Source organism: Gopherus evgoodei, unplaced genomic scaffold, assembly GCF_007399415.2.
Source record: "Gopherus evgoodei ecotype Sinaloan lineage unplaced genomic scaffold, rGopEvg1_v1.p scaffold_31_arrow_ctg1, whole genome shotgun sequence".
NCBI classification, from domain to species: Eukaryota; Metazoa; Chordata; order Testudines; family Testudinidae; genus Gopherus; species Gopherus evgoodei.
This window is the reverse complement of record NW_022059983.1, coordinates 3,681,869-3,696,167: the sequence shown is the minus strand read 5'-3', so window position 1 is coordinate 3,696,167 and position 14,299 is coordinate 3,681,869. Positions and strand designations below refer to the sequence as shown.

At 57.5% G+C, this 14,299-nt stretch overlaps 2 protein-coding genes across 2 annotated transcripts in view; one reads left to right on the top strand and one right to left on the bottom strand.

Annotated features, from left to right (window-relative positions):
* Positions 1-830: 830 nt before the first annotated feature.
* RBM42 (RNA binding motif protein 42) lies at positions 831-10,767 on the top strand. The gene is made up of 11 exons (XM_030543207.1): positions 831-928; positions 1,680-1,833; positions 4,812-4,899; positions 4,988-5,062; positions 6,620-6,685; positions 7,198-7,361; positions 7,941-8,084; positions 8,900-9,106; positions 9,617-9,737; positions 10,045-10,239; positions 10,636-10,767. The coding sequence occupies exons 1-11, from the start codon at positions 909-911 to the stop codon at positions 10,746-10,748; spliced, it is 1,347 nt and encodes a 448-aa protein (XP_030399067.1). The 5' UTR covers positions 831-908; the 3' UTR covers positions 10,749-10,767.
* A 32-nt stretch (positions 10,768-10,799) lies between these two features.
* Positions 10,800-14,299, bottom strand: part of LOC115640403 (retroviral integration site protein Fli-1 homolog) — a 28,667-nt gene continuing 25,167 nt past the window's right edge. The window contains 2 exon segments of the mRNA XM_030543143.1: positions 10,800-10,938; positions 10,941-10,961. Coding sequence (XP_030399003.1) covers positions 10,819-10,938; positions 10,941-10,961 — 141 coding nt within the window. The 3' untranslated portion in view covers positions 10,800-10,818.

Sequence of the window (14,299 nt, the reverse complement as noted above, 5' to 3'; positions counted from 1 at the left end):
AGATTTAAATAGCGGAAATCATGAAATTGACCATGTTACCGTGAAATTGACCAAACTGGACTGTGAATTTGCTAGGGCCCTAGTTATACCAATAAAACCAAAAAGCGTGAGCCAGCTGTGCAGGGCGGGTGGGAGGGATGCTGGGCCCAGAGGGCGGGGTCAGGGGCAGCTGTGAGCCGGGCAGAGGCGCGATCCCACCCCCTCTGCACCCCACTGCCACGTGCCCGCCCGGGGCACGCTCCCCAGGGTGCCCAGCCCGGGCCCTGCGAAGGGAGAAGTTGGCTCCGCCCAGCCCGGCCCCTGGGGAGGAGTCAGGGCGAGCCCCGCCCACCCGCGGATCAGGCTCCAGCCTGGAGGAGACGCTACTTAACGTCTTGCTCACCCGTCGAGGGGCGGGGCCCGTTGCGTGGGCGGGGCCAGGAAGGGGCGGGGCCCTGCTTGAGCTCCGAGAAAGGGGAGGGGGGAAGTCCCCGCCCCACTGCTGCGCAGGAGACTGAAAAGGGACAGGAATCACGTGCTCCGCGCAAGGGCCAATGGGAGCTCCGTCCTCCTGGTCCCGCCCTATGGGGACCTTCAAGCCACGCCCCTTTCCGGCCTAGAACGCTCCAGCCGCCCCACTGTTCCCGCGCGCCCTTCTGTTACGTCATAAAAGCGCGCTGGAAGTGGCGCGGCGCTAATGCCTCAGCGGCCCGCGCCGGAAGTGGCTTTTCGTCATCGGCGGAAGCGGGTGTGTCGGGCAGTAGCGCGCTGCGGCGGAGGCTGAGCCCGGACCCCGCACCCCGCACCCCGCCATGGCGGCTCCGCCCGCCCCGCCCCCCGCCGGGGGGGCCCCAGCCCCGGGACCCGGCCCCGCGGGGGGCGCCGCGGCTGCGGGGGGGCCGAAGAGTGGGGAGGAGCGGCTGAAAGAGATGGAGGCGGAGATGGCGCTGTGAGCGCGGGGGAGGGGCCCCCGGAGGGAGGGGGGAGAGCAGGGCCCCGGGGTGACCGTGGGGAGGAGGTTTGGGGGGTGCGCTCGAGTGGGGAGACCAGGGTAAAAAGGGGCGAGGCCGCTGGGTGGGGAGAGGTGGCCGGGGAGACTTGGGGGATGGGCTGCGGGGAGCTGCGCTGGGACAAAAGCCCGGGAGACCCCGGGAAGGGGGTTTGGAATCCGGGGGGGAGGCGGTGGGAAGAGGATAAAGGGGCTGGCAGGCATCGGGTGGGGTATCTGGGAGGATGGCGGGGGGAGGGAGCAGGAGCGTTCAGCTGAGGGATTAGTGCTGACAGCGGTGGGCCTGAGATGAGCAGAGCCCAGGACAGAGGGATGGGAGATCTGGAGCAGAAAGGGGCTGTGCCTCATTAGAGACGTGGGGAAGGGAGATGTCCTAGAGGGAGATTGAAGGGCAAAGGGATGTGAACTCTTTAGAGGGAGCGGGGAGCAAGTGGAATCCTTGGGGTGTCTGAGGGTGATGGGGAGCCCTTGGGTGGAGGGAATAGGGCACTGGGTGGAAGAGAGCCAGGAGTCGGCAGATACCAAGGCAAAGCAGTGAAAGACCCTGTATCAAAGAAGGGTCCTGTGGTGGGGGACCTGAGGAACTGGGATGGAGTGGGGAGGGGGGCCTCAGGGCAAGAGCGTGGAAAACTCTGGATGGTAGCTGAGAGACCTGAATGTGGTTCCATTTGTCATCCCTCAACCTGTATAGGTTTGAGCAGGAGGTGCTGGGGGCCCCTGTCTCCCTGCCCTCTGGGGCTCCGGTGGTGGAGGCCGTCCCGGTAGCTCTGGCAGTGCCAACTGTGCCCACGGTGCCCCCAGTCCCAGTGATCCGACCCATCATCGCCACCAACACCTATCAACAGGTGAGGCACCGGCCTATCCCTCACCATGGGATATGAGCAGTGTGGGGGTGATGCTGGGTGCCACTACAGTTCGTTGGCCCAGAAACACAGTGCGGGAATGTAGGTTTCTGGCAGCTTGGAGGTTAAAACCAGAGATGTCCTGGGCACGTGCTGGCCACAGCCCTGACTTGGGCTTCTGTGACTGTGCTCCTCCGTGCCCCTTCCCCAACACACACATACCCTGCCATCTTTGCTGTGTGTCCATCTGCCTGTGTCATTAGGGGACAGTGTTGGCACCCATCACTAGGGAGTGAGTTGTCCATTCCTCCCGGTTACTGGATGAAATATTCACAACCAAGGTACCTTTGCCCCCAGGTTAATAGATCAACATAATGAGGTCCCTAATAGACCTCAGGGGTCTCCGGCTGCTCTCCCTTATTGACTTTTAGGGAGCTGTACATGGGTAGGATGCTCTTTGGGTGGTGGAGCAGATTGTGGTGGAAATATCATTAAATGTGAAGCACCTTTTTCCACTGTGACAGTCACTTATTTGTGTTGGGGTAGCTCCTGGGGCCCTGGTCATCTTAGGCTGGGAAGGGAAGGGTTCGTTTTTTGTTATTAAACATTGATTTCACTGGGCACTTGCAAATGCTGAAAAAATATTTCCATCCATGATGATCAAAATTTACATGCAAAGTAAGCAAAATGCTGCTTGAAAACTTAGGAGTTTGATTTAAGGATATTTACTTTGTATACTTTGACATGTGATGTTGGCAATTTGTGTTGTAACCATTATAAACTCTTAAAATCTCAACATTTGCTGTCATTAAATTATTGTCTAACCTCCAACAGTAATATCCTGCAACTGTGACAATTTAAATGGATAGAAATTGGTGAAAAAATTCTTTAAAACATCAGTATTAGCCTCTGAAATTATTTTAAAAAATTCTGCCAAGTGTCCTCATAGACCACGGCTCCCTGCTTGGTTCTGTACAAACACACAATGAAAAAGACATTCCTTCCCCTGGAGATTTTTACAGTTATGCCTTGCTTATGCGTGGAACTATTTAGGAATAATTGATCCTAATTATCTTCATGTGGGAACACTCATATCGGAATAAGGTCTGCCACATAGGGAGTTAATCAAGAATAGCTATTGCACTTTAAATTCATTCCCTACTTAAGTGGTTTTCAACCTGTGGCCCGAAAACCCCAGAGGATCTACAGACTGTGTGAAAATTCCAAAGGGGTCCGTGCCTTCAATATTTTTAGGGGATCACAAATGAAAAAAGGTTGAAAACCACTGCCCTACCTTATTCTAGGCTTGTCTACACTGAGAAGTTAATTCAGATTAAGGAGTGTCTTGTTCCTGTTTAGCTTAACCCAAACAAACCATTGGAACGAACTCACCAGGGCAGTGGCAGATTGTACATCTCTTGATGTCTCCAAATCCAGACCGGATGCCTTACTGGAGGAAGCTTTAGTTAAACACACGTGATTGGGCTCAGTGCAGTGGGATCAGGCTGAAATTTTCTGACCTGTGTTATACAGGAGATCAGACTTGATGATTTAATGCTCCCTTCTGGCCTTGGAATCTATGAAAACTGCTCTGCATGAAAAGCAGTAGCCTCAGTTACCGTGTCCTTCCCCTTTCCGTCTGTGGTCTAAATTGCAGGTTGGCAGGGACTTGATGGGTCACAGACGGAATGTAGCTGGGACCGAGTCCCTTAATGGGCTGTTCCCGGAGTGGGTCTCTGTCTCTCCGTTTGTTCTAATTTCTGTGCGGGGTCGTCCATCTCTCCTGCCTCTCTGTGTGCTGATGGGTGTGGTGGTGTTAGAGGCCAGTGGTGTAACTGAACTAAAGCTAAATTAACCCTCCACTCCTATGCCAGGCTTGCGAGTCTCACTCCCTCAGCTGCCCTGTCAAATCCCACTGCTCAGCCTCTTTCCTGGTCCTGCCATGCCCTTTAACTAGCTGGAACAGGTTCAGAGACGGGCTACAAGGATGATCCGAGGAATGGAAAAACTGCCTTATGAAAGGAGACTCAAAGAGCTTGGCTTGTTTAGCCTGGCCAAAAGAAGGCTGCGGGGGGATATGCTTGCTCTATATAAATATATCAGGGGGGTTAACGTTAGGGAGGGAGAGGAATTATTTAAGTTTAGTACTAATGTAGGCACGAGGACGAATGGGTATAAACTGGATATTAGGAAGTTTAGACTTGAAATTAGACGAAGGTTTCTAACCATTAGGGGAGTGAAGTTCTGGAACAGCCTTCCGAGGGAAGTAGTGGGGGCAAAAGACTTTCCTGGCTTTAAGACAAAGCTTGATAAGTATATGGAGGGGATGTTATGATAGGATTGTTAATTTGGGCAATTGATCTTGGATTACCACCAGATAGGTCTGCTCAATGGTCTGCGGGGAGATGTTGGATGGAATGGGAACTGAGTTACTGCAGAGAATTCCTTCTTGGGTGCTGGCTGGTGACTCTTGCCCACATGCTCAGGGTTTAGCTGATCGCCATATTTGGGGTCGGGAAGGAATTTTCCTCCAGGGCGGATTGGCAGGGGCCCTGGAGGTTTTTCGCCTTCCCCTGCAGCGTGGGGCACGGGTCGCTTGCTGGTGGTTTCTCAACAGTTTGAGGTCTTCAAACCAATTTTGCGGATTTCAATAACTCTGTCCTGGGTTAGGGGTTGTTATAAAATTGGATGGGTGGGGTTCTGTGGCCTGCCTTGTGCAGGAGGTCAGACTAGATGATCAGATTGGTCCCTTCTGACCTATGAGTCTATGAGTCCTTTCTGCAGCTGCACAGATGTTTCCTGGGATGGTGGGGGCTGTGTTACCTGAGGCCTGTTTGCTTCTGGACAGATGTTTCAGGGCAGGGAGTGTGAGGAGGGGTGGTATTCCTTCTGCACTGGCCCATGTGCCTCTCCCTCAGGGGTGTTATAGAGGTCTGCATTAATAGCTGCCTCTCTTGATTCATGTTTCCGTTCTGCTCCAGGTCCAGCAGAGCTTAGAAGCCCGAGCAGCTGCTGCAGCCACTGTCGTGGCCCCCATCGTGGCCCCCCCGGTACCGTTCGTGGGACCAGGTACGTAGTGTCTCTCGGTGGCCTAGTGTCTGACTGCACATGGCGCGTCTGAGATTCCAAAGCAATGTGTCTGTTCTTTCTCTTTGAGTGAACTTCAGCGCTGGCGAGAGGTGCCGGATCGACAGCCCCGAGAACCGAAGCCCCCTCTTCATCCGCAGGGCAGGTACAGCGATAGGACAAGAGTTCCCCCACACACACATACCTCACCACCTGGAGGGGGCTCAGCTCCTCTGCCATGGCTGCCAATGAGCTATTTGTGCCTCCTGGGTTTGTTTGTTTGCAGGTGTTGACATAGTTAGGAACTGACAGGAGACCCAGTAACTCCATTTCATACATGGGGCTACTGAACAGCCGTCTTCTGGGGAGCAGCTTTATCATATATAGTAATAGGCCCATCTAACCCGGTATCCTGCCACCCTGGATCAGAACTGTGGCTTCATCTAATGTGGCATCCTCCCTGCTGTTTGGATCAAACCAGCAGGTCCTTCTAGTGAGGTATCCCCTCTCTGACAAGTGGCCTACAACAGCTGCTAAGAGGATGGTGCAAGTTGCACCCCCTAGTGGACAGTTATGGAATAATTTCTCAAGCAAAGTTTGTTCCTGACATGCTTTATAAATGCTGTACAGCGTTTACGCCACCCCAAGAGGCAGCTGCATCTTAGCCCTGCGCTATATAGAATCCCAAAGCCCTCTAGAGGCTGCATACACAGTTATTCACTCAATGGTGACATGCTGCTGCCTGTATACAGCTGCTGTGTCCCACCTTAGAGGCAGCTGCATCTTATCACTGAGTGAATGATTACTGTATATGCAGCCTCTGAAGGGCTTTGGGATCCTTCAGCTGCAAAGGTGTAGAGAAGATGTTGTATTTGTTCTGTTGTCTGTGCTGACATCACAAGACGGGGTGGAAATGAATCCAGCTGAGCCAGGAGTCGGCTGTGACTCAGTTTGCCTCATGTTGTTGAAGCATGTGTGGGCACCTGCTCTCCGGTCGTGGTTGGGGGAGTGGACTCCGGCTCCCATCTTCCTTCACCCTAGATGTCTGACATAACTCATGTGATCGCCGTACAGAATCGGGATGGGTGTGGAAGGATATTAACAAGCCCCTCCTCCACAGGCAGCTGTCTAATCAGCCAGGATGCAATTTCTTCAGCGTAATGGGATTCTTGGCATTGCATTGCTGCCCTACAGCCTGGAGTCCAGAAGGGATTTTCCTCTAATGATCAATCCCAGAGCTGGAACACTTGGTCTATTTGTAATACAGTAGCACCCTCAGCTGAGATGTGCCAGGCACTGCCCAGACACAGCAAGAGACAGTCTCTGCCCCAGCTGAGATCAGGGCCCTGTTGTGCCAGGCGCTGCCCAAACACAGCAAGAGACAGTCCCTGCCCCAGCTGAGATCAGGGCACTGTTGTGCCAGGCACTGCCCTGACACAGCAAGAGACAGTCTCTGCCCCAGCTGAGGTCAGCGTCCTTTTGTGCCAGGCACTGCCCAGACACAGTGAGAGACTGTCCTGCCACGAAAAGCTCTTGATATAATTAGACAAGGCAAAGGAAGGACCATTCTGGTTTTTCAGGTGAGGAAACTGAGACACGGAGAGTCAAAGTAACTTGTCTGCAGTCACACAGGGCACGTGCGGCAGTTCTGGGAATTGAACCCAGCACTTGCAATACCCAGCCTGGCGCCTTAATGTAAAATTGTCCTTCTCGCCCTCTGCAGTTGTCCCTCCACAGAGGCCTCCGATCCTTCGACCAGCCTTTGTGCCTCACGTCCTGCAGAGATCTGGTAAGCTTCCCCCCTGCCAGCCCTCTCTTTACCCTAGTCTAACATGCCTGGATCCTGCTGGTGCTCTCCCTTTCAATCAGGAGACACTGAATCTGAAATCGTATTTCAATAAAAATTCTCTCCCAAGTTTTCCTAATAAGTGAGATTCTTGCAGAAATAAACCAGGCCTTTCTATAAATCCTGAGGTTGGCAGTTTGTTTGCTGTATTCTTTGCCAAGGGACAGGGGAGACCAGTTTCACTTCATGGATTCTCCCCCGCTCAGGGGAAATGCTAATACCCGAGCTGCGGGGGAGGCCTGTCTTCTTGGTGACTTTCGCTGTTTGCTTGCTTCTTTCTTTGCACTTCCTGTAGCCTGGGGGTGGGGTGGTCAGTTTCACTTCCTGTTGGGTAAGTTTCATTTCCTGGCCTTCCCTCCCTCCTTGAATCAGGGGCTAGTTCCAGAATCAAAGCCATGAGGGAAATCCTGTTGTCATAGAAATGGAAACCCCATTCCTGTCTGTCTTTCTCTTAGCTGGTGCTCCCAGGCCCTTGGCGATGCGTCCGCCACACCACCCAGCCATGGTGGGGCCCCCCATGCCCGGTCCCCAGGGCCCACAGATGATGATGGGGCCCCCCATGCAGAGGCCTCCTGGCCCGCTCATGGGGCCCATAGGGCCGATGAGAACTGGCCCACCGGTGAGTGCGTTTCCTTCAGCAATGGGGTGTGAGGGAGGGACAGGAGCCAATGGGGAGTGGCGGTTGGCTTTCACTTGCCAGGGTGGCTGTACTGTGGGATCAGCTCTGGAGCAAAGCTGGGTTGAGGCTGGTCAGCACTTGGAGGAGAGGCAAACAGGAATGATAGGTGCTGCAGGAAGCTGTGTTTGTGCTGGGGTGCTCTCCTTTTGCAGTCGATGCTGGTCCCAGCATGGCACTAGGGGGTGGTGTGCTGCAGGGGGTGGGGAGGGGTGGGGGTGCTCTCCCCTGGCAGTCAGGGCTGGTCCCGATGCCTTAGCATGGCACTGCAGGGAGCACGGTGGAGGGCTCAGTAAAGGAGGCTCTCTCCCATCAGTCAGTGCTGCTTGGCCCTGCTACAAGACACTCTGCATTTGTTGTGTGGCTGCTCACCAGCAGCTATGTCCCCCAGAGGCAGCTGCATTTCACGAGCTTTGGGGTGGGGCGGTATTCTGAGCTCTGTCCAGCTGCTGGACAGAGACTGGCCAGGGAGCCATTGTCTGTATTAGCCCCTTTAATGGCCCTGCTGTTGCTGATGTCTAGGTGGGACCTGGGGTCCCCATCGGCCCGATCACTCCTCTGATGTCGGTTCCCCGCCCCCCCGTCGTGGCAGCTCCGAAGATAAATCCCATGGTGATCCAGGCAGCCCCCACGGTGTACTCTGCGCCGCCGGTGAAAAAGCAGGAGGTATGCGGGGGCGGGGGCAGAGCTCTCTGCCATTCATCCTCCATTGGTGCTTGAAAGGAAGGCATTAAATCCCCCCTCCCCCCCAACACACCCTGCTGGGCCATCCCAATGGGGGGGGGGGGTGTTTCCTTCTTTCCTTCCCCCAGTTTGTGGTTCTGCTCCTGCCCTGAAGCATGAGGGTCAAGAGTTCTGGTCCTTGCCAGTCTTGTATGGGGTTGTTAAATGTCTGTTCCCCCTTTAAAACATACCAAGCTGCTTGCTGCAATGTCCCTGTGGCTGGGAGACTTCCTGGAAGGGCTCTGAAGCTGGCCAGGTTGTGGGGGAATGCAGGGAGCTTGGAGAGGGCAGATGCCAGCCACACACCTGCAGTAGGGGTGGAGGGGTCCTGCAGGATGGACTTTCATGTCCCCCAGGATTCCATCCTTATGGTACCCTTCGGATTTCGCCCACTGCATCGATGTTTGAAGGGTTAGTGTGGGGGACATAGCGAACTCCCAGTGTATGTCCCTAGCAGGAAGTTCTGCAGGTTAACACTAGTGATTTTGTGTTAACCCCAGTAGCTACCCAGTGGCAGGAAGTCCCATGGGCTAGCTCCAGTGTCCTATTGGTTAATTCCTGTATAATACCCTGTCCTGCCTGGATATTTAGTTAACTCAGGGCTTCAGGCTGACCTCCCATGGGATTCATGGGGCAGGGAGTCCCATGGGCTAACACACAACCCCTCCCCTTGGGCTGGATTAATGAGGTGGGGAGTTCCCCGGGCTAATCCCTCTGTAGTCGCATGGCCCCTGGTGCTAGTCTCCTTATTGCTGCAGGAGGAGCTGCGGGAGCAGCCCCCACCAGTCGTGGTGGAGGAGAAGGAGCCAGGGGGGCTGGAGGAGGCTGTGATTGGCCCCAGCATGCCCGAGGTGGAGCCTGTGATGCCAGAGGCCAGGGTGCTGCCTGCACTGCGTGGGCCTGAACTGGGTCCCATACGAGGGCGCCGGCCCCGTGGCCCCGAACCCGGATTTGCACCAATGGAGGTAAGGGGACGTCTTTCTCTGGCCGGAGGGGATCAGGGGAGGGGTATATGCAGGAATAGGGGGACAACAGGAGGCCTGGGGTGGGGGATGTCATGAGATGGTTGTGGGGGGACACAATGGGGAGAGAATCGGCTGGAGTAGGGGGAACCATGAGAGGGCTGGGGGTGGGGTCTCTCCAGAGACACCAGGAGTGCCAGTGGTAAGGAGGGTCCTGTGCCAAGGTGGGAGGCTGCTCCTACAAGGGGCTCTGTACCGTAGGGGTGTTGCATGGCTGGGGCCTGGTCTGCACTGTGATGGTCCCTCCTTTGCCAATAGGCTGCAGGCTGGGGGTGGGGGCCATGGCTCAGTCAGGATCTCATCAGGGAAGGCGGTGGGTCTGGAGCCAGCCCTGGGCCGGAGGGCTGTGAAGGTTGGGAGTGTTACTGATCCGCTCTGGAGGGAGTGGAGAGCACGGGGACAGTGGCTCCGGGTTCTGCCCTGAGGGATGTTGCTGACCCATGGCCTCCCCAGCCCGTGGTGGAGCCCGTGGTCGAGGACAAAAAGAAAACGAGGCAGGAAAAGCTGAAGCGCTGCATCCGCACGGCGGCCGGGAGCTGCTGGGAGGGCTCCAGCCTGCTGGAGTGGGACTCAGGTGAGAGGGGGGAATCCCAGGTGGCTGGGGTAGGGAGGGGAGGGATTGAACCGGAGCAGGGCACAGGCAAACCCCAGGATATTATTGGAGTTAATTTGTGGGACTCCCTGCTGCAGGGGGCTGAGGTTGAGAGTTGACCTCTGGGACTCCCTGCCACGGGATATTGCTGGGGGTTGACCTGGCAAGCTCATTCAATGGAGCAGATGCTGAGTTCTGTGGCAGAGGATTGCCATGATCACAGGCAGGGGTCAGCTGGTTCCTATGGCCCTGCCCCACTCTCACCCTCCCCTCACCCCTCCCATCCCAGATGACTTCCGGATCTTCTGCGGGGACCTGGGCAACGAGGTGAACGACGACATCCTGGCCCGGGCCTTCAGCCGCTACCCGTCCTTCCTCAAGGCCAAGGTGATCCGGGACAAGCGCACCGGCAAGACCAAGGGCTACGGGTTCGTCAGCTTCAAGGACCCCAACGACTACGTCCGCGCCATGCGTGAGATGAACGGTGAGGGGAGGTGGGGACAGGTTCCCCTGGGGGGAAGGGTTAGGCCGTCACACCACAGACGGGCGGGGGGCAGGTTACTCTGTTGTGCTTCAATTGGCTTGGCTGCCCTTTGACCCTGCTGCCACCCCCCAGCGTGTGTCGTGGGGGGTAGCCCCAAGGCAGCTTGTGGGGGCAGGGCCTGGCGGGCGATGCAAGCTATGGGGCAGCTCAGCCCCACATAGAGCCCTGGGGATTGGCCTGGGGGCAGTCCCCAGCCTGGTGAGAGGAGGGACCTGAGGGTGTGACGACCCCCTCTGCGGAGCAAGGTGCAGCCAAATGTGTCCCCTCCCCCCGTTTTGGGAGCACCTGCTGCCCCCTATCTACTGATCCCCTGCCCCTATCTGTGCCCCCCGGCAGGTAAATACGTGGGCAGCCGCCCCATCAAGCTGCGCAAGAGCATGTGGAAGGATCGCAACATTGATGTGGTGCGCAAGAAGCAGAAAGAGAAGAAGAAACTTGGACTAAGATAGCCGGGGGGGGGGCTGCCCCCTTCCAGCCCAGGCCCCCCATCCCAGGGGCCCCAGCCGACACCAGACAGACTCAGCCCCCAGGGCAGGCGGGGGCCATGGTGCTGGGTGGCCAGCCACCGTACCCCCCTTTCGTCTGTCTTGTATGATAACCCAGGGCAGATTCCTCCGTGGACTCTCCAGTGCCCCCTTGCGTGCTGCTGTGGGTACCGGTGCCTGGTGCGGGGGCAGGCATATGTGTAACGCTCCCCACAGGCCGCTGGCCCCACCCTAATAAATGTTCATTTTTCTTTCGTACTTACAAGCCCAAGGGTTGGGGTTTCCTTGCTTTCTCTCCCTGGGGCGTGCTCCCCAGGTCCATACCACCTCCTGCTGGAGGGGCAGAGCTCAGGCCTTGAGCCTCATTCTCTTCCCTCCAGCCCAGGGCAGGGATGGTGCTCTGGCTGGGGGGAAGGTGGGGGGTTACTGGGGGCACCGAGCTGTTCCCCTGTGGAGCTGAATAATTCTGGTCCATGCCCATCAATCCCACCCTGCCAGCCCCCTGCTAGCCCAGCTCTGGGCCCTCCCTGCCCAAGCTCTGCCAGTGCCCCATAAGCCTGAGCTGCAGCCGCTGCTAACCCAGCCCTGCCTCCCATCCCCCCGCGTCCCTTAATTTTGGCCCAATAGCCCTGGGCTACCCCCCACCCCCCGAGTCCAGCCATTGCCCCTCAGTCCTGACCTGCCAGTGGGGGGCCGGCTGAGTGCTGGATCTCAGGTTCTGACCTGGTAAGGCAGCCCAGGTATGTGTAATCCAGGGGTGGGCAAACTACGGCCTATCAGACCCTTTAATCCGGCCCTCGAGCTTCTACCGGGGACCAGGGTCGGCGACTTGTTCCTGCTCCATGCAGCTCCCGGGAGCCAGCGGCACGTCCCCCCTCTGGCTCCTATGTGTCGGGGCAGCCAGGGGGGTCCGCACTGGCTCTGCAGTTCCCATTGGCTGGGAACTGTAACCAATGGATGGTGCAGTGTGCAAAGCCCCGTGACCAGCGCCACCTCCCATACTCCCAACCCCTCTGCTCCACCCCTAGCCTGTACCTCCCCCCACACCACAACCCCCTACCTCAGCCTGAACCCCTCTGTTCTTCCCACACTCCCAACTCCTAGCCACCTCCTGCCCCCCTCATTTCTGGCACCACCCTGGAAGCTGAACCCATCAGCCCAAATCCCCCATCCCCCCCATCTCAATCTCCAGGCCAGAGCCCCCTCCTGCACCCTGAACTCTTTTCTGGCCCCACCCCAGCGCCCAATTTCATGAGCATTCATGGCCTGCCATACAATTTGCCTATCCCTGGTGTAACCCCTCAGGCAGGGAGCTCTGCAGTGTCTCCACCAGGGGGCAGTAGCACTGTGCAGCTGGAAGGTAGGTGCAGATTGGCATTGTGGTGGCAGGCTGTAGCGCCACCTGCTGGCGGATGCTGGCCGGTGGCCCCTGTATGTGGGAGCTTCCCTGGAACCAATCTCACCCCCCTCCTTTGCTCTAACAACTAGACCCCACTCCCCTCCCAGGGCTGGGGATAGAACCCAGCTGGCCTGGCCTCAGCCCCCATTCACCCTGCCTGCACATGCTCCCTACCCAGCTTTGGCAGACATGGAGGCCCTGGTCTGTGAGGGGGGGGGGGCAGGAAGCTGCAAGTGCTGATACCCCCTCCCCCTGCGCAAGGGGGGCAGGGTTGGTCAGTCAGCACAGGGGCAGCTGTATCCTTTGGGGAAAAGGGTGGGGGGGGAGAGGAGGTCTGTGTCCCCACTTAGCTCCTTCTCCCCTGCTTTTTCCATCATAACCTCTTCCCCTGGGAGCAGCCAGTGCCCCCTGCTGGAGAGAGCCAGCCCGGCAGGGCTCCAAGCCCTGACGCTGCATCAGCTGAGGGAGATTCTCCTGGAGCTTGAGTGTGCAGTAGAGCGAGCCCCTCCTAGTCTGCCCCCACCTCCACTGCCAGTCCCCCTCCCCACCCTTTGCTAGGCCTCCTCAGCCCCCACCCAACTGCCAGCCCCCCAGGGCCTCCCCAGTCCCCTCCCCACTGCTAGTCCCTTTCCCTACCCCCTGTTAGGCCTCCCCAGCCAATCTCCCCAACATCCCAGGGCCTCACCTACCTGCCAGCCCCCTCCCCCTGAATCACCCTGCATGCACAAACAATGTCACGCGTAACAACACAACCTTTAATACATGGGGTGAGGGAGGAGGCATATTACAGTCGCTGTCAGCCCCATGGACTGGAGATGTCACGGATACAATCCCCCACAGAGCAGCGGTGCTACAGTGTATCCGCACATCATTCCCCCAGCGTGGGGGGCTGCTACCATGAGACCCACGGGTCCTGCCTACAGAGGGGAGGTTGGGATGAGGGGATGGATGGGGGAGGCGCTAGTGATTTCCACCCCTCCATAGGCACCCCCACACAACAGCTGGCCTCACACAACAGGTGCCCCCTAGTGTCTAGAGGTAACAGCTGGCACCAGTTACAACAGGCATCCAAACTCAACGGGTTCCCCCTGCTGTGTCAAAAGGCAACAACCAGCCTCCACTCCTGCCAGATGCTCACGCTCACAGCCAGCAGCCTCACCCAAAGGGTGTCTCAGCCAGCCAGCCCGCCCCACCCCCCAACAGGCGTCCCACAGTGTTTAACGAGCACCTGTTGTGGGAGCCACGCTGGGAGGGGAGGCATCGGCTCAAGGCAGGATTGGGGGTGGGGGGGTCTTCTGCCTTCTGGGAGAGACAACTGCAGGTTAATCCCTCATTTAAAAAACCCTGCACCCCATGGGCTGTCCCCCAGGGCCCTGCTCAGTCCAGAGCACAAGGAGTCCAGCCAGAATGGGGAGCCCCTGGCCCCCCAAAAACCTCAGGTGTGGGAGGCACCCCACTATCGGGGGAAGGGAGGAGAGGTCTTTCCAGGCACTGGTTGGGCTGGAGGCAGCAACAGGGCTGGGGACAGGCAGCAGAAGGATCTCACATGGCTCTCCATGTTTGGGGAGACCCCACCTGTGGCTAGTAGGTGTTTAGGGAGCCCCCATGTGCTGTGGCACCCCTTTCTTCCCCAAAGCTAATAGAAGGAGTTCAGATGGCTGCTGGCAGGCTGGGGCACCCCTGTGGCTAGTAGAAGGAGTTCAGGTGACCAGCAGCAGGCCAAGTGCCTGCCGTGGCTAGCAGAAGGAGTTTAGGTGATCAGCAGTGGGCCAAGTGCCCTCCAGGGCTAGTAGAAGGAGTTCAAGTGGCCGGCAGGAGGCCAAGTGCCCCCATGGCTAGTAGAAGGAGTTCAGGTGGCCACTGGCAGGCTGGGTACCCCTTGTGGCTAGAAGAAGGAGTTCAGGTGGCCGCCAGCAGGCCGGGGGCCCCCCGTGGCTAGTAGAAGGAGTTCAGATGCCCGCCAGCAGGCTGGGCACCCCCTGTGGCTAGTAGAAGGAGTTCAGGTGGCCACCAGCAGGCTGGGTGCTCCCTGTGGCTAGTAGGAATTCAGGTGTCCGCCAGTAGGCCAGGTGCCCCCTGTGGTTGGTAGAAGGAGTTCAAGGGGCCGCCAGCTGGT

What these genes read in the sequence shown, in the direction of transcription:
- RBM42 (XM_030543207.1), top strand. Translation starts at nt 909, where the DNA reads ATGGAGGCGGAGATGGCGCT. An exon ending in TCACGTCCTGCAGAGATCTG is followed by an intron (nt 6,686 to 7,197) that starts GTAAGCTTCCCC and finishes TCTTTCTCTTAG; the next exon opens with CTGGTGCTCCCAGGCCCTTG. An exon ending in CGATGAGAACTGGCCCACCG is followed by an intron (nt 7,362 to 7,940) that starts GTGAGTGCGTTT and finishes GCTGATGTCTAG; the next exon opens with GTGGGACCTGGGGTCCCCAT.